At 37.2% G+C, this 27,142-nt stretch overlaps 2 protein-coding genes across 28 annotated transcripts in view; one reads left to right on the top strand and one right to left on the bottom strand.

Moving 5' to 3' along the window:
- Positions 1 to 26,080, bottom strand: MARCHF5 (membrane associated ring-CH-type finger 5). Of its 2 annotated transcripts, none has more exons than XM_023929659.2 (6): positions 25,666 to 26,080; positions 11,249 to 11,451; positions 7,318 to 7,448; positions 3,996 to 4,179; positions 3,382 to 3,548; positions 1 to 2,222 (listed from the first exon to the last, which is right to left on the bottom strand). In XM_023929659.2, the coding sequence occupies exons 1-6, from the start codon at positions 25,707 to 25,709 to the stop codon at positions 2,106 to 2,108; spliced, it is 846 nt and encodes a 281-aa protein (XP_023785427.1). In that variant the 5' UTR covers positions 25,710 to 26,080; the 3' UTR covers positions 1 to 2,105. The 2 variants fall into 2 exon arrangements, with proteins under 2 accessions (XP_023785427.1, XP_086755714.1); XM_086899588.1 differs by having other exon boundaries at positions 7,318 to 7,418.
- CPEB3 (cytoplasmic polyadenylation element binding protein 3) overlaps positions 25,909 to 27,142 on the top strand; it is a 77,235-nt gene continuing 76,001 nt past the window's right edge. For 6 of the 26 annotated variants that reach the window (XM_086899566.1, XM_086899550.1, XM_086899548.1 and 3 more), the window contains exon 1: positions 25,909 to 26,196. In XM_086899566.1, the coding sequence (XP_086755692.1) occupies positions 26,139 to 26,196 (58 nt within the window). In that variant the 5' untranslated portion in view covers positions 25,909 to 26,138. Of the gene's footprint in view, positions 26,756 to 27,142 lie in introns of all 26 variants that reach the window. The other 20 variants (XM_086899577.1, XM_086899569.1, XM_086899560.1 and 17 more) reach the window with 12 other exon arrangements.

The raw sequence follows: 27,142 nt of genomic DNA, 5'->3' as shown, positions 1-27,142 counted from the left end.
GAGTGTAAAAAATATTTATTCAACCTAATTCAACATAACTATAATTTTCAATACTTAAAAACAAGATTTACAGAATAATGACCTTTAACCACTCATGTGAAATCATCTTACAGTCCATACAGTATTTTGTAATTGTATTTTTACAATAGCTGTAACTTCCAGAGGAGACAATGAGCTTTCCCATGGAACAAGTTTCAAACCCACTAATTTGCATCATTCAATTCTCTCCAAGAAACTTTAAAAAACAGTAATAAATTGCTTGGAAATATATACAGTGAAGACCACTGAAAAGCCATTTTCTTGAAACCAGGAATTCTATAAGAAATACATACTATATTGTTTCAAGACTATCTTACAGAGTGTAGCAACTTTCAGAGGTTGCTACTCAGTTTAGATTTTATACAAAAGTGAGCCCACTAAGACAAATATAATCAGCAGTCTTAAAAGGTCATAGTAATTCTTCAATTACAGCAAGAGCCTCAAAAGTATTTGATACTGATTGAATGTATTATTCTTAACAGCTGTATAGGTTTTTAATACTAATTGGCCTTATATACACTTTTGTACAGTTTTAAAATATTACATCTTGGTAATTAAGATAAACATACTATAGAAAAGGTACCTTACTTTGAATTTCTCCTAACATACATTATTGCAGTCAAATAGAAGTCCATTCTGCATTTACTTCATTTCTGGTGAAAAGAAATATTTACTTATGAATAATTCCACTAGAAGATTTTTTAAGCCATTCTTCATGCATTTGACATACTAATATGAACAAGAAAAAACTCGGAGAAAAAAAAAGAAATTGTTGTTAAGAAAGAACTTCAAAAATGAAATCTAGATTAGGTCTGGTATGAATATGCAATGGCCAAATTATGTTTGTCAGAATTTAACTTCACAAAACAGTCAACTTCTGTTCAAATTAGGTTTAGAAATACATCAAATAATGGAAGTGCTAACATCTCCCTCAGCTGACTACTTTAGACATATGGGAACAGTAAAGCTTACTGTATAGACTTTATTACACATTTAAGATTTTTCCTCTAGCCCTTTACAAAATGGAGCCAAGTTACCTTAAGAGCACCTACCCTGCAGGCAGGATGCTCAGCTCAGGTACCCAAGGTGTAGTGTCAGCCCCCTGCAGGCAGCACTTCCACTAGGGCAGGAGAGCCTAGTCCTGAACACAGCCGAGTTACACACTCAGGTCTGGATGCTTCAGGGGATGCCCTGCTCTGTCAGTTTAAATGAAGGTTTAGTGTTCAATGCTGTTTTCTCACAGGTTTTCTACGGGTATTTCCACAACATAAAGGAATATGGAAACTAAACATGTGCTCTAATACTTAACTACAAAACAAGCAACTGAAATTTACTTCCCTCTTGTAATTATTTTACTGGAGGAAAAAAATGCTATCCAGCACCAGTTACAAACCAGTAAAGCCATGAGAAAATGACACTAGGCACTGCAGAAGATACAACAGGACACTGAAAATTACCAGTAATAAAACAGTCACCTGAAAGCCATGCTAATTTTAACACCTAATAGTTAGGTGGTTAAAGCTGACATATAAGTCCTGTAGAGAGTGATCTATCTTCTGCTTTCTCTGTCATTTGGGTATTTCACACTCCCTGTTTGATACCAGCAAAACCCATGGAAAATTACTTCTCCTTGGTAATGACTCACATTCCCCTTCTAAAGCAATCTCCCTTCATTGTGTGAAATGCTAAACTGAATGACAGCGTGGGTATGAAAACACCTATAGAAAAGGCATTTGGATATAGCCTACATAACTACACTTAAAATGTTCTGTAGTTGATTCTTTTTTTCTTTTCCATTCCATATATTGGCTCAAAGAAAATAATTCAAAAACCTATTGCCCAACAGAAATACAAAAAAAATAACGAAAGCCAAAGAACATTCTTAGGCTCAGTGGTTGCTGAAAGGATTTACCCTGCCACAAGACAGTGCTTTATTGTATTTAAAGAAAAAAAAAATAGAGGAGCAGCAACTTATCACGATTTTCCACTACTGTGCAATAACAATGGAACCAATACAACATGGAAACCTGTTAGGTGAGATTCTGTGACATCTGGAGGTTACAGCCTTATGCTCCTTCTTGCTCAGGATAATTTAAAATTTTGCGGTGAGCTTGGCGCAAATATTGCTGCTGCTTGAAGTAAACCTTAAAAGCTCCTTTTATAGCAACAAAAGCAATTCCACCCTGAAAAAAAAAAGATATTTTGAAAACCTGCACAGTTCAGTGTCATTTCATTGCAAATGTTCTCAAAAATTTCCAGTCAGAGATTTTTTTCTAAACATATGGTATTTTCTTCTAAAGATTAACTAGTTAGTAGCGTTCCAAATGAGTATCTCAAAGTTTTCTGTCACAATGCATATTACAGAGGTTAATGTTACTTAAAGGGATTACAGACTGAATTTATAAAAGCTTTTATTTCCTTGGAAGTCTCACCAGTATCCTAAATTTAAAAATCAAAATCTTATTTCAAGAACAAAGAATAGGCAGATATGTATTTGCTTTTCACTCTTTTCTGAATATATACTATACATGTCACAAAATAGTATTGATAACCATTCTGTAACTAGACTATGAAAAATGGCACTTGCCAAAAGTGGACTAAAATAAAATCTATTTTTGTAAAACAAACTTTTGTTGCCCTCTAGAAAGCTTTACAATATGTTTATCTCAAATCTTCAAAATGAGACACCAAGAAACTTTTAGTCTGTATGAACATTTGCAATATCACTGTTTGTTCCATATAAAAGAGAGAGGTGCATAAACATTCAGGAATTGAAAATGGGCTGAAGTGACAGTCAGAGCAGGGATTCCATATTACCAAACTCAGTGTACTTGCCCTTGAAAGGCTGCAACCAGAGAGGTTTTCACAAAGGGAGAGACTGTCATTCCCCCTCCACTTGAATTCTATGGAGAGCTAATTTTCCTCTCCTTATTAAAATAAGAAATGAAAGGTTTCTTTCAAAATCAATAAACAAAAGCTAATATAGAAAGGTTTATAATATAAACCTCAGTCTTCCCTTACAGAGACTGTTCTTAGAAGATGCTGGCTCCTCATCTTCATTGTCAGCCTTAATTACTGCTAATGCCTGCCTACTTCAGTGCCAGGTAAAAGTTTCAGCCTTGTCATGAGCTGAGATTAGTTTCAGTCATAAAGACAGTCTTTCACACACATGATGTTTGTCCACTGCTAAGACAGGCAACCCTAAAAAAAACCCTTCCTTTAATCAAATGCTCTTAAAATTCTGGATCAATTTATGTTCCTTTTTCCTTTGCCTCCTTCCTTCACAACATTTCATATTCCTGTATCATAATAATTTATGAAACAAATAATATTGAACCTTACCAAGATTGTCCTTTGTAAATTTGAGTTAACACTGCTGAACATCAGCTTGCCAACTATCGTGGCAATAGTAGGGAAAACTAGAGCTCCACACAAAATACGTGTGGCAGAGACGTGATCTGCCAAAGGGTTGGCCTCTGCTGGGATACGAGGAACAGGACATCCAATGCCTAAAGGGATAAGAATGGGGGAAGAAAAGGTCACATAGCCACTGCCTCAAAAAGAATACAGAAAGTACATTACTGCCCATTCCCCACTCCACTACAAATCTACAGCCCAACTTCTTTTTGAGAACTATCCCTCTTCTCAGTGAATATTCTGTTTCCATTAAATGACTGCAGTAATTTTTACTTCCAAGTAAGATCCATGAATTTTAGTCACTTAGTTTTGGTTCTAAAGCCTGAACTGAAACCATGCTCCTGCTACTCCTGCCCTTCTCAGGACATACTATACAAACACAATCTAAACAGAATGAATGTGAAATAGAGGGATGGTGTTAATCACCTCTGCTTAAAAATAGCAAAAACTACTCGCCTATCCCCATCTTCTATTCAATCAGTCAATCTTATTCAATCAAATTCAATCTTGGCATTTCCTTTTAAATTTAATCATATTACCTGGAAATATGCTGTTCAAAATTTGTAGCTTATTAGAGTATTTGCGCCACAGTCTGAGCACATAGTCCTCCCAACGGATCATCTTGCCCAGTATTAACATGACTGGGATAGTGGGGAGGCCAATCAAAAGGAATAAAGGATCAGCTCTCTCCATCACATCAAGACCTTCTTTGTGACCCACAACCTGCAAAATATGCATACAGTTGTCAAATGTAACAGAGGCTACAACAATCTAACCACGTACAAAAGAACAAAAATGTAACTTAAAAAGTTGAGTTTATTTGAAGCTGCCCACCTTTTAAGTTAAAGGAAAAAAGAATACTGTTTAACCTAATTTACTCTGATTTCGCTTTGTATTCTTTGTTGCTTATGGAGCATAATGCAGGTGAACTACCAACCCTAGGTTGTAAATCATTAATCTTGCAGAGAGCTGTAACAGAATGCCTTACCATCTCAAGAAAGGTTTCATGTCTTTCTGTGTAAGTAAAAGCCTAAACATCTGAACCACTAATAATACAGCAGGCTTTCCAAAATGCATTTAAGAATTTACAGTTTTACAATGATTAATTCTAATCAGGTACTACTGTTCTAAAGATAAACTGACAGTAGATACCTCAGGATATTTTTATCAAAATTCTATGTTTTTTAGGAATACCTTACATAACAGATCACAGTATTTAACTATTGTTTCTCTGGACAATGCAGGAAGATAAACATTATTTTCAACTTTAGTGGAAATAGCAGCATGTAAAATCTTCACATGTACCTTATTTTCAAATGTAGTTAGTTCAAGGATTTTAAAGGATCATTACTACTGCTGTATCTACACTTTTCTACTGACATATACAAAAAATTAATCAGACTTCCATTTATAAAATGCACATATTAAAACTGTAATAGAATGATGCCTTATGTCTTCTAAAAAGTACATTGTTTTAATTTTAAATAAATCTAATAGGATTGAGGATAAAAAAATTACATTAAGAGTGGTAGATATCCCTCTAGAGTTGTCTCAATTTAAGCAGTACAAATGCTAATACAGTCCTTGAACTGCTTCCAGGAATGACAGGCTCTTTCATGACTTTTTCTGCAATAGTCTGTGAGGACTAAAAACACTAAAATAATAATTGTATTTGTCAGGCACTGGATTTTCTGATGTATTTTCACTGACTTCTCATTTTCTCCTTAAGTACAATAAATTATCAAGTCTTCAATGCATGAAAATTAGAATTAGGAGATAAGAACATGAAAGAACAGCAAAATTTAAAGTAAGGAAAACAACAAATCCAGTACTTCTGGAATAGGTAGGACACAAGGAGAAGAAGCTATGGTAATAGTATCTTCAAACTGTACCTTTTTGCCTTGCTCTGAAAAGCATTCCATGTTATGCCTCTAGAACAGGAAGCTATGTTACTCTAAAAATAGGCATAACCAATATTGTTGCTGCCAAAAGATTATTCCTGAAAAAACATTCAGCATTTGTCTTCCAGCTTCTTCAGTATCTTCTACTCAAGCTGTGAAGTCTGACACTATCCTTTTTCTCCTTATAGTCATTGCCCATCAAAAAAAGCCTCAGTATCTTGTCTCTTTCTGCTTTAGATTACTGTATTTCACTGCTTTCAGTAACTCCATCTGACTTGTTACTGACTTAGCTACCACAATGTCAATTCTGTATTTATTTTTCTGCTCCTGAAGTCTAAAAATAGCTTTTGTGCTTCTCTCTGGCCCTTCAGCTAAAGGAAAGGAGTCTGAAATGCATTAGGAGACAAGCTGTATTAAACCTAGCAAGGTTGGGGTGGCAAAAGGGGTGGAACTGTTTCCCTCTACTACCCACTCAATCTCCTCATCTACAAGCAAAACTAAATTATTGTCTTGCCCAGCTTGCCATCCATACAATCAAAACATTCAATCATGAAAATAGCAAATTCCTCATACCTGGGATTTGACCAGCTGCCTAAACTAACATTTAGACAGATCCCCACTTCAAAATCAAAACAACTGTAGAACTAAGCATTTATTTTTCCATTTGGCTATGGAGTTCTAGGGCAGCTAAAAAGGTCACCATTTCCTTCAGAAAGAGAGCTCAGTGTAGCAGTGAGCAAGGAGAAAAGGACTGGTGCATTTCCAAAGTCTGGCTGTAGTATTACAGATGGTTGTAATGTTCCTGTTGGAGCCACAAGAATAAAATATCCAATGAAAAAAATGTCTAAGTGCACCACTCTGTAATACACAGACTTATCCACTGGAAATGAAGTGGTATTGAAAGCCATTACATATCACCTATGCAGCTGCCTGCCCCTCGGCCACACTGGTACAGGGAAACCACAACCACTCATTTGGGCTCCATTTCTGCTTTCAGACCACATAGAAACTGAACCAAAACAGCACACGATCTTCAGAGGGAGTGACCTGCACAACTGCAGAGCAGTACCACACATCCCAAGAACTAGTGCCAAATGACTTAAAGGGAAAAGAACCAGGTTGTATGTTTAAAATTAAACTGTGTAGAGGAGTATTTATTAACATAGTGGTTTGTTAATTCTATCTACAGCTGAATTACCATCAGAAATACTTTGATGCTTTCTGGCAAAACACAGGTTATGGACTTGATATAGGAATCAAAAACTAAAAGTGTAATGAAAGTGGTTCTGATTGTACAATCTCTGAGAACTCTGCTCTTGTGGTTGAACTAGGATTGCCATGAACAAGTCTTTCCACACCTAATAGTCTACCACCTGTCAACATTACTTTTCTATTTAAATATCAAGTTCACAAAAACAGAAGCAGGAAAAGTATTTTTCCCCTTTCAACTAATCATACAGTCTGAAGTAATTAAAACATTATTAATTTGCAGTGTTTTGCATTTCTTGTTTATGAATTTTCCTTTATACAATTAAAAAAAAAAATCACATTACCCAGAAAATAATTCACCATGTTTCAATCTCAACCCTCTGAATATTACTCGCAAAGTTTTTCTCCAGGTAAGAAAAAAAATTTTATGTCATGTCTTTTCTGAAGAATTACTCATTATTGGTAGCTAGGTGATAACGGTACCTTTTCCATGAGAACAGAACTGGGCTCACCAGTCTGCCAAACACAAGGCAGCCAGCTAGAGCAGTAGTGGGTTTTGTTAGCTGCAGACTGAACCATGCCCAAACAGTCATACTTGCATTATAAACTATGACCAGTTAAACATGAAAAACCATCTTGAATTCACTACTAAGTATACTGAAAGCAGCTAAGCATGTTTTAAGCCAAGGAAAGAGGAGTCTGAATTGACTTTTGCTTTCAAAGCTGGCAAGAGGAGGGAAGACGTGTGTACCTGCATGACCGTCACTGCTCCGTACGTAACAGCTGTCCAGTAGATAGAGCCCACCATTATTCCAGCTGCAGCAAAGGGACATGCCTTTGAGATCAGTCGATCTGCAAGATCCAAAACGTAAACAACTGGACCTAAGATAAAGGAAAAGTAAGGTTTCAAGATAGATATATATAGATACACACATATAAAAGCATACGGTAGAAAAGTCAGCATCTATCACCAATAAGAAAGAACAAATAAGGCAAAATACCAGTCTGACATACTACACGTGCCATTTAAGTGAGAATATATAATTATAAAGCTATTAAGCTAAACTTGTAACTTCTTTCTACCTACCATTTCATTTACCACATAATCTTTCCAGGAGATTGATACACTGCTTAAAGCACTAATTTACCCACCGATTAGCTTCCTTTGTGTTCAATAAGAATTGTTCTTTTGTAGAAACCACTTTAGGCTTATGCCTTTTTTTAATTGTTAGATATTTTAGTTTTCTAAAGGAAAAAATAGCGATTTTTTGTAATGTACTTCATGTCCTCATCTTTGACAGCTTCACCTGAAAATTCTGTCACTAAACTATCATGCTATGCAGCAAAAAGTAGTGCAGATAACACAAAAGATTCCTTCCACTGGAAGAGGCTGCATTCAGTATGTTTAGAGGATCACCTCTCAGAACACTGGAAGAAAAAATACTCCTATTCAAGTTATTCAGTGCCTTTGACAACAACACATGAATAGGTTCACTGTTCTGTCTATGCACAACTGCACTTTCCAGACTTACACAGGGCAAGACAATAAATACTCTGACTACCTTTGGTGAGGTAAACAAGTGCAATGCCTGCATCTTTTCTTTGAGGGGTCTGCAAGAGCATGAGTGTAGCAAAAGCCAGAACGCTGAAATGTATATGTGGAAGTGAAAAACATTGTCACCATAATCTGCATTACTTTTGTATTTGTCAACAAATTCTACATATAGACTGTCCTCCCACAGCTCATATGCATGAATAGTTCCTGTGAGCTCCCTACTTTTTCCTACCAAAATCAGTGACAATTCTCAGAAACAGCCTGCAGGCATTCCTCAAGTAACTAATCCTCCATGTCTCTCAAAATTTACCCACAGTGACAAAATTGTGACTCCTGTTTCATGACTTAGTTCTTCTTTTTCTAGAGAACAACTCCATTGTGAATGATTTCAAAAACCTCGGTTCTACTCAGCTCAAGTCAGCTGGTGAAATAAAGCAACAGGAACATCCAGTTCAACTCTTAACAGTTGTGTTTGACTTTCCAGAACACACTTAAGAAGGTGCTGGGATGCCTATCAGTATGCTGGAAGTAGCAACAAGGTCATACCTGCAAGTACTAAATGCACAGTAGTTTACACATCTTGACTGTTTCCCAGAGTCACTGAAAAAAGTTGTTTCATCTTGAAAACTTATGTTTGAAGACAGGAGACTCAAATGACACTGAAGGTTGCCTTATAACACAAGTACTAATGAATTACATCTACTGATACTAATCATTAAGAGAAACCTGGCTAGAGAATTGGGTACAGAATCTTGAGAAAATACTAGAAGCAAACTATTGAAACAAACTTTTAATTCATCCTTAAGAAGGACGTAGTGAAAAAGGAGGACAAAACTGGTTTTGCTTTTTAAGAAACAGGAAAATAAATATCAATGATACCCAAATTAAAGAAGGAAACATGAAACAAAAAAAAATTTTCATTTTAAAAAATACATCATGCTTTAAAGAGTTTTTTTCAGCCAAACTGTTTTCTATTTATTAAACTGAAGTAATTATCTAAAAGAAACTTTGGTTACTTTCAAAGTGTCAATAACATTTTCCTATTTAGTAAAAGTTCTCAGAAGAGCAGAAAACAGTTCATAAGGACATAATTACCACCAATCACCAGAACTGATAGGTACTATCAAATCAAAAATGGAATTATGATTTTGAGATATATCATGAGAAGTTGTTTTGAACTAGTAAATACATAAAAAACACCAACTGTTCCTTATATTCACTGATGTCTCCTCAAGTTGATATTGCTTCTAAACTATAATCATAAATTAAAATTTGTGTTGGGGGTGTCCTTTCACAGAATTTTAAGAAAAAAAGTACATTAGAGAAGTCTTAAATAAGTTTCTGAACTGATATTCCTCAGGGAACAGTATGACTGAACTGTCTTCAAAAGACACCTGCTGCAGAAAAAACAGAGCCACTAGCAAGGCTTCTTGGAAAATTCTTACTGTCCTTACCCTGCCTAGGATGACCTTGATTAGCTTGTAGTTGAACAACTGTAACAGCTTTGGGTTACTAGAAAGAGTTACAAAAGCACAAGACTGGCTCACTTTTTTAAGACACTTCAAAGTCACGACTGATGTTCCATGGACCCAAATTTCTCTGCTCTGCTAATTGTCTTGTGTACTCTTACACAAGTCTGAATTTTTATGCCCTTATCTTTAAAAATGGGAAAAAAAGGTATTGTGAGGGAAAATATATCAAAATACAGGAAGGAAGTCTCACATACATGCATGCAAGAGCTGAGCAACCTCATGCAAGAGTTTTAGGCCAGCTTCAGAATCCGGAATGTTGGAATCTAAGCTTTCAGATACAATATGCCACGAATTGCAGGAACAAATTAAAATGCCAGTTATGTTAATATATCCTGTCCAAGTTATAGTTGCTTCCCCTTTTTGCCATTGTCAAAATAAAATGCAAATGCAGCTCACGTTACAGTTTCATCAGTCAAGATACAAATAAGAATTTTAAACAGTGTCAAGTTTTGTGGTGCATTCTGCGTCCAGAGAGAAACCAAATCTTCTTCCCAAAGCCAATGCTAAACATTGTTTGATGCCTTCTTTACGATGGAGACTTACCCTATTCAGCAAAGTTGAATTGGAGTTGTTATATGAATAATCTGTAGTAAGTTTCATACTGGTTTATATCTTTTTTTATATCAACAACACAGTATTGTTGTGTATATATTCCTTTCCATTACTGAGTGTTCTAACTTGGTAATCAATGTCATCACTCAAAATTCCCATGACACCTTAATTTCATCAGCCCTTAAGTTAATAAGAAAGAGGTCCTGTCCCAAAGAACTGGCAGTGAGTTATTTTCAGCTCTTTCATTACAGAAATAAGATACTTGAAAAAAAACCTTCTTTAAAAAACTCTAAATGCCTGCACTCAATTGCTACATCACCATTTCTTTAACAAGCAGTTTTACTTTTAAACAAGATTTAAGTTTCCATGGCAACATTTCATTTTCTTGATTTGCTTAATATATCCCATAGAACACATGGGCAAACGAGGGCTGAAATAACAGCAAGCACTGCTAATTTAAATACATTCAACTTACTGTGCATTATCCTACTTGGCTACTCTGGAAGACCATGTCTAACTCTTTTTTTCACCTTGACAAACAGAGCTAGAGCAGTATCCAGCAATCATAAATATTCTGCCTCTTGATTACAGGGTAATACTGACTCAGAAATACCACCTGACCAAAGTGAAAGTATGTTTTTCCAGTAATACCATGTGCTGCTTAGGAAATTCTCCTCTGAATTTCCTCTGATAATGTCTCTGCAAGATGAGTCAAAAAAAAGGATGTGTTTATGTGCTGTGTGTCAATTACTGAAAGAAGTCACCTCCTGCTCAACAAGAAAAATAATCCCATTAGCCAGGAAATAATTACAGGTCAATCACGAGTTTTATCTATATACCTAAGAGGAATACAGCCAAAATTTTTCCAAGGTATTTAAGTCACCAAAGAGGATGCAAGCAAAATATGAAGTTATTTCTTTCTGTCTGGAAAAGGGAATAGATAAATTTCCAACAGAACTGGTGCTCTGAGCACAAGAAAGGGAAAAAAATAAAGACAGCAAGAACAAATAAATAAACAACAATTTAAATAATCCATATCTTACCTAGCTTTGGAAATACTATTAAATATTCTGCATTGCACTGAGGACAAGCAACTCTAGCAGTACTGTTTCCTCTTTGCTTTTCATCCACCCAGCGCTGCAGACAGGTCTGATGCACCCATTTGGTGGAGCCCCTGCACCTGCAGGGCCTCACCCACTCTGCTGTCCGATCATCCTCATCGGTAGCAAAACAAACCCAGCAGCTTCTGCAATCACAGGAATGAAAAAAAAAAAAAAAGATATTTTCTGCTACTTTTACATGCTTAAAATAAACATTCACATGTGAAAGCATGCAGCTTTAGAAAATGTGCACCTACATTAGATGGTGGTTGTTAATTCATTCTTAATCACCAGAAGTGTAAGCATTTTGTACCACAGTTTTGCTATAAAGTCAACATAATAAACATAATTTTACAGATAGCTAAACAACTGCTTTATACATTCTTAATTATTAATTAAACTTTTAGATAATTTATGATTATAGAGCATTGAGACTGTAGTCCAACCTTTGAATAATTCAACATATGAAAAATCAATATTTTTTAAATGTTTTATCATCTCCTACAATATTTTAGTAAGTTTTTTTAAATTTTAAAAATGTAAGATCAATACTGTAGTCTGTTACTTGGGAAACTAAGTCTAATCCATTTAATGATAAAACAACACAAATTATAGAATGTATCACAGAAACCTCTAAACAATTATATCAAATTCAAGTGCTCTCTTTGAAAAGATGAAGTATTTAGTTCAAACAAGTTGACTTTGTACAATATAAATTAAGTTACAAAGTACTTCAAGAATACTATTGTACCAGTAGAGGAGGAAATTTCTGCTTTGGAGAATTATGTGGACATGAAAATTCAAATATATTAATTCTGTAAGGAGAGAACACAAGACCAACAGTCTATACTACCTGAGGTGAGCACAGAACCTAGCAACTCCCAAATATCTGGTCTGATGATTAGGCCAGACTTTTGGCCAACTTACAAGGGAAAGCAAACTATGGATCTAAGGAACTAAGAACTAACTAAAGAAAATACCAGGTATATTCAGCCAGTAATTTTTACTGTGAAACAGTTTGCTAATTCTCATACTGAAGATATTGAAGTTTACGTAATAAATCAGAATCTATCAAAATAAGAATATACATATAAAAATATATATAATGGTTTGATTTTTTAAAAATATTTTATGCAAGCCATTGCAATCAGTGTTAAACCCTTGAAAAGGAGCACAGCAACAGCATCCCTATAATTTAACTACCAAGACAATGTAATTACAATCTAATTAGACATTGTGACCTAACTGAAGTTTTACATCACAATTTTGATTATGAAGTTTTGTTCTCTTAACAACTTGAGTAACATCACTAAGATGGAACACTAAAAGGTTTCTTATGTGTAACAAGTAACAGGCAACAACTGAGGAAGAAGAAATTGAGAAATGCTCTGGCATTCGTAAATAAATGACTTTATTATTTGAGAAGAAGGATTGTGGAATCTATGCCATGACGTTACAGTGGTTCACAATGCTTTTCCTCTCACTTTTGTTTGTTTTTAACTTCTCTTTAAGGAAAAAGAAGGGAGAATCTGGAATGGGAAATCTAATTTTGTCAGGTACCCACTTCAAGAAATGAAAAATATTATTGTCTAACAGCTTTGCTTTTCAGACCTCACTATTTTGGGTAATATTCTATTTGTAAATTTAAAGTGTTTCTTTACAGAAGAATAGCCATGTTTTTTTAATAGAAATGACTGTGCCTATAAAATACTTGCAAGACATTCCTTAAAGCACTGAATCTTTGTAACATCTATAGTGGTAGAAATATATTGAAAAAGTTACAAGAGCATCAGAACAGAAGGCAACCTGAAGCAATATATTACTGGCATACTTGTAAAAGGGAATACAATTTGAGATTCAGATTCATCTTGAATCAGAACTGTAGTTTCTTCCAATCATTTTAATGGGAAGGTAAAATCAAAGTCTGACTTGGCTTTTTTCTGTCCTTCCCCACACTGGTTTGTATCAAAATTGTCATGCTGTGACAGGTGTCACTCCTGTAACACCACCCTTCTTTTTGCCTTCATGCTCCCAATATGCACTGTCCCAGTACTGCAGTCCCAAATGAAAGGACACATTAACCTTCCTAAGCAGGAGGAGGAAAGACAGACAAGCCACAAGTTAGAATTTAGATGAAAATGCTGAGACCACAACCAAGATTTGTAAGGATTACAAAGCATGGCTGACATTTTGGTTCATTGCACTCAATATCAAATTCTTATGGAATAAAAGTTCTTGCATTGTTCATTGATTTTTATTTACATTAATAATCCCCAAATTTACTTTAAGAATACCATACAATACTACTGATAATTGTTACTCTTCAGCATTTTTTTTCTGCATTACAGATAAACATTTACTCACTCATACCACATCCTATTTACAATTGCTCTAAATTTGTAATTCAGATTTTTATTTAAAAATTAAAGGCTTCACAACAAAGCTTGTTAGGTCTGAGGACACCATCACAAAATGCAAGTCTAAAGTTTATTCAAATAATGACAGTATGAACATAATCTTGCTACACTGCAGTTCTAACTAGTGAATTTGTCCATGACAATGGTTATATATTAAATTCTGTTCTCAAGTTCTCTGTCAAGTTTAGTAAGTCAAGAAAAATATCCATCTTTTCTTTAATTGTTTCATCCAATTTCTTGCCAGCCAATCATATCTGAAAACCTGAAAGACCTATGAAAAGAATAACAAAATCCTTTACAGACTTAAAACCTTTAGCAAGTCATGAATAATGAACAGTAAATTCCCTGTATACTGTCATTAGCTTTATCTCTTTCCATTGACAGCAGCTGTAGCAGAAAGGACTAAATAAAACCATTTCAAAACAGGTATCTAGGCCCTTGCCAGATTTTCCATTTTCTTGTACTGAATAAAATATGACCTTGATTCTTACCATTGAATCAGGTTGCTACTCAGATAACCTGAAATAGAAAGGGCTGAAAAGGTGGAACAAGGAATTGTTTCTGATAGAAACTCAAGCCTTTTTCCTTGATGACTTTCTACATAGCCAAATCAATAACACTAATGTATTTTTCCACACTTCCTTGGCTCAAAAAAAAAAAAAAAAAAAATCAAAACAAAACATACAAAACCCCAGACCAGTATCACTATTGCAGCTCTGAATATAAGGTTACAAATGCCTTTTAGATTCAGCTCCCCAGCAGATGATTTCCAGTCTCAAAAATTCTATTCTGACTCAGGATAACGCATTTTTTGCATCTGTTTTTTTCTCTAGCAAAGACAAACTCTTTTCAGGGCACTGCTTGTGTCAAGAGCAAAGCAGATGGGGAGGAAGTTGTATTGAAGATTAGAGATCCTATACTCCAAATGTTACATGACTAATCTAAGAAACCAAGGCCTGCCTAAAACTGGGTTCCTCCAAACCACAAGTTTCTTACCAGTAAGGAGCCCACTCTCTCTGGTACCTGGTTGGAGCTACAGCTCCAACACATCCATAAGACCTCCAATATCAGACATACCTAGACTGCAGTCCTTTTTATTAAGCTATACCCCTTCTAAAGTTTTCTTTTTCCAAAATCAGTCTTCAGTGGGAGGGAAGACCGTATCTAATTCATGTTATTTAAATCACGTCTGACTCAATTTGTGAAAGCTGAATTCATCATGAAACAGCTTTGTTTTCAAGCAGGCGTGACTGCGTAAAGCAATACGAAAAAGTAATTTAAAAGCAGTATGTTGATTATCTATACACAGAGTAAAAGATTTGCAAAAAATTTCCAAATCCTCATAAGCCCAGCAGATATCCTTCTCTCCACAATACTTAATGGAACATGACCTGCTAGACTGGGACAGCACAGCTGTTTTATGATCTGCTTTCAAATATTCAGTACTGCAAGTGGGAATAGAAATATCTTGGAATTTTTTCCCTTATGCTCAATGGCATACAGATATGAATGGTCAGCAAAACCAGAAAGCATCTCAGAAAATAAAGTGCTACTAGACTTTTAGATCTAACTCTTACTGTGAGAAATGCAAATGTGAACATGCATGACACACTCCAGAATCATAAGCTAAAAACACATTTTCCCTCTCATTATAGTTCCTTCATGAAAGAAGAAATTTTCTGCATTTCTCCCACATCATAAAGCATAGCTCTTTTCCTTAAAGTAGCAGGAATTTGCTGATGTCTTGCTGCAAGAATAAAGCATCCTTGCCCTGCTAAGCATGAAGTGTCTGAGCAGCTTATTGCAATTGAATTTCACATTCAAAAAGAAGTGAAAATGCTGAAACATAACTGATAGCAACAATAGCACAGAGAGCCAAGTCAGTGAGGGTTGAAAACATACCTTGAAAGAAATTACTGAAAGCATTCCAATAACTAGCCATAAAAAGGCACTGTTCTAAAGGATGACCCACCCACAAGTCTGCCATTTGGGGCAATTTTCATGAGCTTCTCTAGAAATTTTTTATGCATAGTCTATGTCGACAGATAAAGTATCTTTGATGATAAACAGTGATAAGCTTTACACTAAACTTTCCAACTACACTTTAAGTACTACAAGATCATGTTTAAGTTGGAAGACCAGGTTGTCAGAAAAATGGAGTTACCTGGTAGCATTAGGCTGCTTTGGAGCTGGCTGGAATTTCAGTAGGGGGACAGCAAACTGTTCTCTCAAAAGGCAAGAGAAACACCTTATTGCAAATGCTACCACTAAGCATTTCCTTTTCCTGAGTGTGAAGAACCAGCACCAATAAGATCTTGTGCTAGAGGGCCACTGCCTGGCCATGAGACAATGCAAGCCTAGCCTACAAACCCCGGATAAAGGCTACAAAGAGAGGAATACCATTAACCCGAGAAATGTTAGCTTATGTCATGATTCACAGAAGAGATTAAGTGCCAGAAGAGATGAACCCACTTGCAGGATTATAGATGGAACACTGCTCTTTCCCTAATATTTTCCTTGCCATCAAACAAAGTGGAAAATACTTTTATCTTCAATCCAAAACCCGCCTATCAAACTCAAAACACCCTTACACTATCCTAAGGGGAAAAACACACAAGGGAAATACACTGAGTGAAGAACAGATACCAGTGCAAAAATAGCCGTCTTAGATGCTCCACCGTGACTTTAGCCCATGCTTTTAAGGCAGCATGGCACAGCAGCCATATGCCAGCCTGCATCACTCAGCTAGAAATCATGTCATCACTTTGAAACAAAGTCTAGAATTTTCAAAGGAAGTCCTGAAAGTCACTTGACCTTATACTCAATTCTGCTCTGCCTAGTCATCAAGAATAGTGGGCGATGCTGGGTAAAAGAGACATTGCTAAGAATCTACACAAAACAGTAACTACTGCAAAAAGCAATGCTTTCAATAAAGAGAGCTCAAGGTCAGGATATCAAGATAATGTTGGTGAGAACATATGGTCACACAAGTGGTATTCACATATAGGTTCTGACTTCCTCTAACCTCAGGATGACACTGTATAAACTAGACTTTAAAAAGCTTTTAATAAAAGCATGTGGATAACTAAAACCCAGTAAACAAACACATTAAAACCCCATAGAATAATTAACTAGAAAGTGCACCAGAAAGATCTACTGATTATCAGAAGTTCAGTTCAAGCTTTATTATTCTCTCAATTATAGCTTAAATCAAGGAGAAATATTTAATACTTGTGTTCATTGCACTATATAAAGGCAGAGATATGAGTAAAGGATTGTTCACCAAATCCTGCTGCTTGTGGATAAAATTAAACTTTGACTGCCAGGCATCACCTATTGTGTTTAAATTGGGCATTAGGAAGTTTATATGGTCTTTGCTTCTAGCTAGCTTAGAATAAAGAATCCCTCCTCAGGTCTATCTATCTTGTTGGGTTTTAGTTTGGGTTCTAATTTGCCAGTAAAAAAAAATAGCTTTCATTCTGGATAAATTAAACTTTTGTAATCAGTTATGTAGACATATTGCTTTCACAAAGTCCTCAAAATTCAGTTATCTTAAAGGCTTTAGTATTACCATACTCTTTCAAAAGGAAAAACTGACACATCACCAAAGCCCAGCGGCCTTGCTATCAGCCTTTAAATATGCAATGGATTTTGATGTTAGAAACATTTGTTTTATTTCCTAAGCGAGAATAGGGCCCTTCTAGATGTATACAAACAAATCAGGAAAAACTACTACACCAGAAGCACTTCATTACTAAAACATTATACATTTTGCTAACTGAACTCTTACTATCCTATATTAGCAGCTTGGCCTACAACTAACAATTTAAGCTACTGAGTGCCTGCTGGGGGTGGGTAACACTGATTCTTACCATCTTAGGAAACAAAACAAAAGTGACTAAGTGGAAAAAGAAAAACCAAACCAACAGAACCAAAACAAAGAACCCCATACACACACAAAAAATAATTTCCTTCTAAAACTGAAACATGCTTTGAACAGAAAGTTGACATGTAGCCAAGTACATACATAGCAAACAGTAAAGAATTATAATAGCATTAAGTTAATGCTTTAAAATTTTAATGGATTTTTTTATAATGCAGATAGCATATAATACAACATAGGGAAAACATTTTCTCATGCATTGTTTCACAAATCTGTCAACAATCACAAACACAGGAAGTAAGAGAGATGTGAAGCAACTAGGAAATTACGTAGTAGAGGTTATTTAAATTTACTTCCTTGAATGTGATTTTAAACATCTTAATTACTTATTAATTACCTCTAAGATGCCCAGACTCCAAATGAAGACAAAACTATATAGTTTATATTAACCAACAATGCTATTTTGCACTGAGAGAAAGGGGAAGGGAGTTGCATCAGAAAAATACCAATACTGGTATTCGTGGTGTATGTACAGAGTAGATGACAGATGCTACAAATATCAGGAGCGACCTACATACAGAATAGACTAAGTTTGACCTGCCTAAAACTGTAACCATCTTGACATTAAGCTCTTGCTGTGATAAGAAAAGGACAAGAAATGCAAAGTTATTCACAGAGTCTGTATCATGTGAGCTCAATCTCCTGCAGCCATTTTCCAGTGTCACACAGTTAATGTAGAAGTACAAATGAAAGTAGCTTTAGTTACAAAGTAAATACATTAGCATTGACATCTGTTACAAACCAAACATAGTTCCTTGCTTTACCTTCAATTTTTAGTGAAAGTACTTGTGAAATAAAAGTTTGAATTTTTTAATGTATTCCTAGAGAGTTTCATGGTTAAACATACAGAGTAAGCAATCTTCCTGTTATGTTCTTCCAAAGAGAAGAGAAGGAAAAAAAATGGAAGTGTAGTCTTCCAGCTGCAAAAGTGGAAGACTCAAAAGCAAGCAAACTGCTTTTAACACAAGAGTTTATGACAGATACTATTATTAATCAAGTTATTCTTGATTATTCAGATACTATTATATCAAGTTATTCCAGTTTATAATTTCTATTTTTTACCAGAAAGTTAACAGTATAAGAGTATAAGAGAACAAACTAAAAAGCTCTACTTAAGTCAGTCATCTTATATAATCCTAATAATAAAAATTGGAACAATTTCTGACCTAAAAATTGCCAAAAAAATTTAAATGCTAACAAAACAGATTCTTGGGATATTAATACCTCAAGAACAACAAAAACTACCTATCAAATGTGGCAGACATTGAAAATTTGGAAATGTCTTTACTCTGAATAAATGTGAACAAAATTGCAAGGAGTCTGATCATAACATTAATTAACTCTCCTCAACAAGCTGTGGAACTGACTGCATGACTCACCAGTAGAACAGTCACAAGCACCCTGCACATGGTCTTCTGTAATTACATCCCTCACAGAAAGCTAACTTATGTCGGCACATTTTAACCCAATAAAAAATATCCACTTCTAAACAAAAATATTCACATTCCAGGAGGCACTTAGAAGAAACAAATGAGAAGAGATCTGGAAGGTATATAATGACTACATTGCAGGTTTGAAATAAAGGGTCTTGTCTTTTTTCTAGAAAGATTGTGAAGAAATAATTAATTATATTAACATGGCTTTAAAAAAAAATACCACTGAATGCCAGCCCCTCTTGTCCATGACAACTCTATTATTTACCACCTTCCCACTGTGTTAGCAGTTTCTTTTACTATGTACACATTGAAGAAGAGCTGCATGGCCACAGGAGGAAGCAGAGAGATACATAAACTGAGAACACTAAATACTCCATACTACTCATCAGCGATCACCTGAAAATCTAGAAACACTAACAACACTTATCCAAAAAGTTTGTTTCTGTGAAAGTTGTTTCCAAACACAAGCATAGAAGGGATTCTCTGGTTAGCTCTTAAACCGGTATTTACTGATTTACTGGTTTAGTTTTTATAGGGGAAACTATTATATAGCAGGCCAGTTTAATTTTTATGTTAACTTAGAAACAAATTAACAGCTAGTCCCTGATTTAATACAACTTCAGTGCAATGTTTTTAAGCAGCATTTAAAAATGGACATTTTGATTGTAAATTTTCTTATTCTACAGTAGTGCTAGGCAGGAAGTGTCTAATCCTTCCCCCAGAATCACTGACATAAAAATCCTGATCATAAGCACTTCCATTAAGTTTTAGAAATTTTTGGCAAAAAGCACTCATATTAACATTAATATGACAGGAACAAAAATTCTTACGAGAAAAAAAAAAAAGAAATTCCCAGTCCAACTACACCAGAAGTTATCTTAACTTTTATGTACAAATTTCAGAGCTGATGCTAAAAGAGGCCAAGTGCAGATCTGCTAGAAGGTGTCAGTGGACTGTACCTCCCTTTTGGCACCTCCAGCATAGTACGCTTAAGTTATGCAGTACAGATTTTCCCACTGTGCTGTTTACCTACTTAAACTGGGACTGCATCTAGACTTGGTATCACAGAATTACAGCTTGGAAGGGACCACAGGAGATCTTGTCAGACCTCCTGCCCAAGACAGAAGCAACACCAAATTCAGACCAGACAGCAGAGCATTATCCAGATGAGTCCTGATCTCCCCATGGGCAGAGATCCACATCTGCACTGGGCAATTTGTTACCAAGCTCAACTGCATCACTCCCATCCTCACATGCTGAAAACTTCTCTGTTCAAATTTGCAGTTGATTCTCATCATCCTGCCAGGAACCTCCACAGTCAGTTTTCTGAACAACCTCCTTAGTAGGTAGAAGGTTATCAGATCTCCCAAGCTATCCCTTCTTCAGACAGGCCTAGTTCCCTCTAGCTTTTTCTAATAAGTCATGTGCTCCAGCCCCTTGACCAACTTATGTAATCTCAATGGTTTCATTTAGAAACATCAGCCAGAAGCAGTTTGCTTTAACCACTTCAGATTGAGTCCTCTTATTCTTTTGCACTGGTGATGAATTTGCTACTTGTGGTAACAAATGCCAGTAAAAGCATGAGCAAGTCACACACTCTTTTGATTAAGGTAGGTATTACGTCCTATAAAAATCAAAAAAACTACAAACATTCTGCTGCTGAGAGGAAAAAAAAAACATGCATCAGAAAGCACTTATTTTCACACCAGGAATTTTCCACCCTCTGTGCTATGCAGAAAGGCATAAACATAAGCAGGTTAAGATGTCAAAAGCACCAAACAAGCCTAAAACAGCTGGTACATTCATTACCACTTTAAGTATTACTTTAAAAAAGTTGTTCCAAGATTCATACCTTAACCTTTTGATGCTTGTCTGTAAATTATTATATATTTATTCAATACATTTACATTAACTGTCAGAAGTTTTAACTTCAGTGAGCACTTTAAGACACCTTTCCATGACAAAGGAAACCATTAGAGCTTCAAGCACTATTACAGAGTCAGAACATTTTTATATGATGTATGAACATCAACTTCCAAACAGTTGGGGTAAGGACAGGTAAAAACAAACCCCTTGTTTCCTTCTTGACAGAGACTAACCTAGCACAGTCCATTCTCTACTCTTACACACCCTTTCCTACTAAGCATGAATAACCTACTCGCAAGGAAGAACAGAAAGCCAGGTACTTCTAGACACTGACAGACTTCAACCAGAATTTAGGAAGACCTCTCTCAAGAGAGTTTAATTGTTGTGAAGAAAGAAAATAATTACTTGAGGCAGGACAAGGAAGAGAGACATGCTTAATCAGTACAAGTAGAACAGACAGACTGAGTAACTGCAGAGATGGCATTCTGTGAAAAATAAAGATAATACATAAATCCTGTATTGTGTTTTATGTTGCTTATTACTCTGCATATGCATATTTTTTCTAGTTGAACTCCCCTCCTACAAAGAGTTACTTGTGTAACTTCCGTCAGTGAGAGAAATCAGAGCACAACATACAATACAAGCTTAAGATGTTCAGAATAAACTCCTTCAGTCAAGTACCAAACTGCACTAATTACACCATCAAGGCTGTAGCATTAGGGTCTTAATCCAAAACCGTGTATTAGGTTACTAAAGTATCAACAGTTAGTTGTGCAAATAAAATTAAATTAATGTCTGCACTTTCAAAGAAGGAAGGAAATGACTGATCTCAACACAAACACCACCATAAATGGTGACTGGAATGGAAAGAGAAACTGAAAATTATGTACAAAACCATTGCATATTCTTTTCTCTTGGGAAGTTAAAAAAAAAAAAAAAAGAAAATTCCCATGGAATCAGATGACAGTTAAAAAAACTGAAATAGAAAATCCAATGCTATTTTGCCATTTTAGAACTACAATTGCCAGCATTTTTCCAAGAGATCAATGATCTGGCAAAGAGAAATTTAATTGCAACAAGAGAGTATTCGTCTCTTGATAGTAAGAGTAATTTCTTAAGCAAACTACAATTTATGGTTTAATTGCTTTTAAAGTCTACCTGCAATTTCAGCTCTCTTGTCTCCTTTTGATAGGGAATGGCAAGGGTAGAGACAAAGTCACATCATGTTGCTCTAGTTTTTATCAAGGATATTGACCACAACTGAGTAACTATCATGCAATCAGAAAATTAAGAATGCTAATTCAAAAACTAAAACATGCTAAAATTATCACTATGTTGATTCTTCAGCATGTACCTCCACAAGCCTTCAACAGATGATCCATCGGACAGTGACTAACATCTCTGAACACTGACATAACAGAAAGCAATGGTAACCATGTTCTGACCAGGTGGCAAATACATGGAAAAAAGGGAGCAGTTGTCTTTAATTTAGATAGTACATGAAATACCTCAAATCACTACTACAGGACAGCTCTGAAAAACAGAACCCCAGTGTTTGAAGCCTTGGCATAACCAATTGCAAGAGCAATCCACACATAATTCAACTGAAGTCAAGAGAATAAAGCTTAATACGAGTACACTTTAGCACTATAACTCACATTAACAGCACATAAAAAACTCATTGCCACATAATTTCAAGTTTTAATGAAGATTACTATAATTCTGTAATTTATGCATTAAACTAACATGTACAAAGGCATTAAAAATAATGAAATAATAAAATCTCACAATTTAGCCAGATTACTAATCCCTGCCTTCAAGTGTACACATTAGTCCAGAAATATGGCTTTTTACCATAGATTGAAAAGATTTCTGCTCGCAGAAAGGGTAGTATTTTAAGAATTATTATCTGGAACTATTATTTAAACATGAAAGAGAAGAAAAAAATTACAAGAGGGATGGAAATTCCAATTTTGAGGCTAGAAAAGATGATGCCAATCATATGATTTAGTTTCCTAAATGCTGCAGATGAGACAATTCACAATGTAATGTCACTTCACGGTCATGCTTCTTGTATTTATGCTACAACCAATCCTTCAGATATGTATAAAATCCTTAGCTAGAAATTTTAAGTAAATAACTCCTTACATCGTAACAACTATTTACCTTCTTCAATATAAATCCATGGGCTGCTTCTAGACTGAAACCATGCAGGCAAAGAAAGGATGGAGCACAAAATACATCAGAGAAAGATGAATTCCAGGCAACAGTGTGGTGATGCTATCAAGTCAGTCCTTGCACTGGAGAAATCCAACTTTTATTAAAGAAATAAAACCTGTAGTCATACAGGTATAGAATCTAAGAGTCAAGAGAAGAATCCAACTGTTCCCTCTCACAAACAGAGAATTAAAAAACTTGCTCTGAGAGCTCTGACCCGTGCATACAAAGCAGTGCATGCATTCAGATCTACAGCAACACCTAATTCCTGATACAACAGCATGTAACCACTCCTTGTGGTGATCTAGGTACTGGATACAGAAGAAAACCCTTCTTTTTCCCCTCCTTAACTATTAGAATCCAAATATAAGTCGGCTTCACTAGAAAGCTGTTTTCTGCATCCTTCACTAAAAGACTGTATTTTATTTAAAAGTATGCACTTTGTATTAAGTTATAATCATTAGCAATAACTCTTAAGATTTTGCATATCTATTTTTTTTTCTTACTGAGGAAAACAAGTATCTGTCAAAAAAGATAACAGTATAGAAGAAGTATTTCCTCAGAATCTCCATATATAATTTAACCATGGAGTATGTCCCTTAAGATGAAACACTCAAAGTTTATCTTGACCATCACTGCAAACATGAAAACAGTTATGTACAACCTTCAGAAATGTCAGATGCATAAAAATCTTTTATTCAAATGTAACTCTGTTCCAGAAAAAATGTTCACACTGACTGTATTTTGAGGTCTTGGTTAGTCCACAATCCTTCTACTGATGTTATGCTACACTCTGAATTAAATTAAAATCCTAAATACTTTATTCCTTCTTACTACTACATTCACCACTTGTCACACTCATATTTCTAAAGTTTCCTATAATAACCCCAAGGAATTATTATACGAAAACTACAGCCTTTCTTCATACCTCCTTTTATGCTGCTTAGGTACTTCTTTCCCTGCTGTCCTTGTTATTAAGGAAATCAGAGACACTGTCCAATTGTTTTACATATCTAGCTGCCCCAAGTATACTAGAAAAAGTCTTTGAAAAGAGCCAAAGACACAAATTATAATTTCACAAACTTGAAAGGATACAAGAATATTAAATGTACATCAAAACCCACATCTCTATTACAGGTAACAAATGAAGAACAGTAAACTGGTTTGGCAACAAGGTAACTAATTTTCCTTTTTTTTTTTTTTTTTAATTAACTGTTTAATTTAACAGTTGGTCATGACAAAGATTACAAAGGCCACCTCACAACCATTTCCCAAAAGGGTAAGCTAGGACTTCAGAGTGTGATACAATAGCCATGGGCATCAGGGCATCCACTCTGAGTATTATGCTTTCCTAGATCTCCAAAACACAAAATACTATATATTACTGGGCTACAAAATTCAGAATGTAGATCAAAGTTTGTTGTTTTGTTTGACAGTTTTTTGGGTTTTTTTAATTTAAGAGAAGCTGATTCAGCAATATTTTTATAACATAAATCATCCCTTTGTCATCTCTTTACTTTTTCAGTTTTTCTAGAACACAAACTTTCCCTCCCCAAACCACTTTTATCCTCTTTCTATATCAGACTGGAACTTCTCATTCTCCCCTTGCAGGCTGCCCAAGTTCTACCCCTGCCTCCCATAGTTTGTATCACCTGCCTGATGACAGGGGCTGTATTTCATGACACTTTCCTTAGAGGTGACCTGGAAAGGAGAAAACCACTAGGGTTCTTTTTGATTCCTTTTGATGAAAACTTGACATGCTCACCAACAGAAGCCTGGTTGCTTCTGGATCACCATCTTCTGAGATACCAGGCTATTACAACTTCTGCAAAAATAGGCTGTGAATGTGGTTTACTGTTTGTAGGGATAGGTTGCAAGGGCCTCCTGGATCAGTCAAAATTACACTTAAGGAATCTTAAGTGCTCGGTGGAACAGGGTGAAAGTACTACATATTCAAATAAAAGCATAAAGAGAAAACAAATAAAATAAATAGATTTTACAAGTTAGTAATTATAGACGAGGAAAGATGCTTAAGTCATAATACGTCTAAGGTTGTAATTTTTAAGAACGCTCCAGAAAACAATTGTAGGCTTTCTTCAGATCATAAAACCAGTAACAAAACATACAAGGCCGGCTAAGCTTAGGTCATCTTTTGGTGCCTTACTTTACGTGTACGTCAGTGCGCTCCCTACCCAGAGGCTCTCCTAGACCCAGGGGCAGCTCCCGCAGCCGCCCAGCTGCCCCAGAGCCCGTCCGGCCCAGGCACACACACCCCTCCCGTAGCCGAGGCCTGCGGCAGCGATCCCTCCTCGCCCCTCAGCTGCCCGCGGTACCTTGCGCTGCTTTACGACAGCGCTCGCACAACCGCTGGCAGACCACTAAGGATTTTAGGAGGCAAAAAAGGAAACCGGACCCGCGACACTAGGCCCAAACCCGCCGCGGGGGGCTAACAGGCCCAGCCGGAACGTTCCCTTTCCGTACCTGTCCATGGTCTGCGGCAGCGCCAAGCCCGTCTGCTCGGCCATGGCCCCGGGCGGAGGAGCGGGCCCGGCCGAGGGCCCGGAGCCTGACAAAGGCGTCACGCGTGCGGCGGCGGAGAAAGGGAAGCGAAGGGGAAGGCGGTAAATCCGCCCTTCCGAAGGACGACCGAGGCGGCCCCTCCTTCGGCAGGCGGGACGCGGCGCAGGGCCGGTGGCAGGAGCAGGACGGAGCGCCCGGGCCGCCGCGGGGAGAGGCGGCGAGCGCTCAGCGCAGCCGCGCCGCCCGTCACGGCCGCCCGGCCCCGCAGCGCGCCTGCGCTAAGGGCGAGCGCGAGCCCCAGCCCGGAACGCCGGGAGCTGTAGTCCTGTTGTAGTCCTGCCGTAGTCCCGCCGCAGTCTTGCCGCCGCTGGGAGCTGTAGTCCCGCCGCTGGCGCGGGTTTAAAGGTCCGGCGGGCGCTCCCCCTGCCCTGCCCATGTCTCTCCTCGCCGCCGCCGTCGCGCAGTCGCTGCCTGGCTCCGCGCGCGGGGCAGGTACGGGAGCGCGGCGGGGTGGCCGAGCGGGGTCTGCGGGGGGAAGGTCTGCGCCCGGCGGCTGCCGCCCCTCCTGACGCTCCCCGCCGCCGGCTGGGACCCCTCACGGGTGGAGGGAGGGAAGGAAGGAGGGAGAGGCTGGGCCGTCTGCTCTGCCCCCTCCCCGCTCCCGTAGGGGCCCCCTCGGGCGGGAGCATCCCCCGTTCCCCGCCCTCTCCCCCGCCATCGCCGGACAGGTGCAGGCGGCCCCCGCCTCTGCTTGGCCGCCGGGCCCTGCGACTTGCCCTCAGGGAGGGGACCCTGCCAGGTACCAGTCCCGACCGCGCTGCCCAGAAGGGCGGAGGTTGGAACGGTAGAAGGGAAATTAATCCGTTTCAGTGGTGGTGTTGTCGATGACAAGGACAAGAGTCCTTGTAAGTGGCACTTGGTGCTCGATGGAGGCCCGGTGACTCCTGGCTTCTGTGTGCAAGTGGGGTGAGGGATGGCCCGGCCGGTGGTAATGGCAGCGCTCTCTTTTGAGTTTGTTGGTGTGCTTCCAAGGGGGAAAAGTCCTTCTAAGGTGCTTTTAAAATTTGTTGTATATTCATAAATCAACCTAGAGTGTCACAATCTGAAAAACTGGAATATTAGAAGCTGAAAGGCCTTTATAGAGCGAAGAGGTGGATAGTAACTGGAAAGAAGTTGCCTTTCCAATTATCTCCACCATGGGTGTTTGTTTCCTGCCTCCACGTCATGCTCCCGAAGCAAAGGCAATAGCCTGTTTGGATTCAGATGGTGTTGTGACATGACAGATTCTTGGAAAGATTAATTAGTAAAAATCAACTTTTAAATTTCCTTTTCAGGTTTTATTTTTAAAGAATAGCTCTTATATTAAGTTTTACTGTATGAAACTAATCTCTATACCTTGTGTAAATTACGCTGCAGTTGCTGTTCAAGGTTATAATTT

This window comes from Cyanistes caeruleus, chromosome 8, assembly GCF_971803275.1.
Source record: "Cyanistes caeruleus chromosome 8, bCyaCae1.hap1.1, whole genome shotgun sequence".
Classification (NCBI taxonomy): domain Eukaryota; kingdom Metazoa; phylum Chordata; class Aves; order Passeriformes; family Paridae; genus Cyanistes; species Cyanistes caeruleus.
Note: the sequence above shows the minus strand (reverse complement) of the source record. Positions and strands in the feature narration are given on the sequence as shown.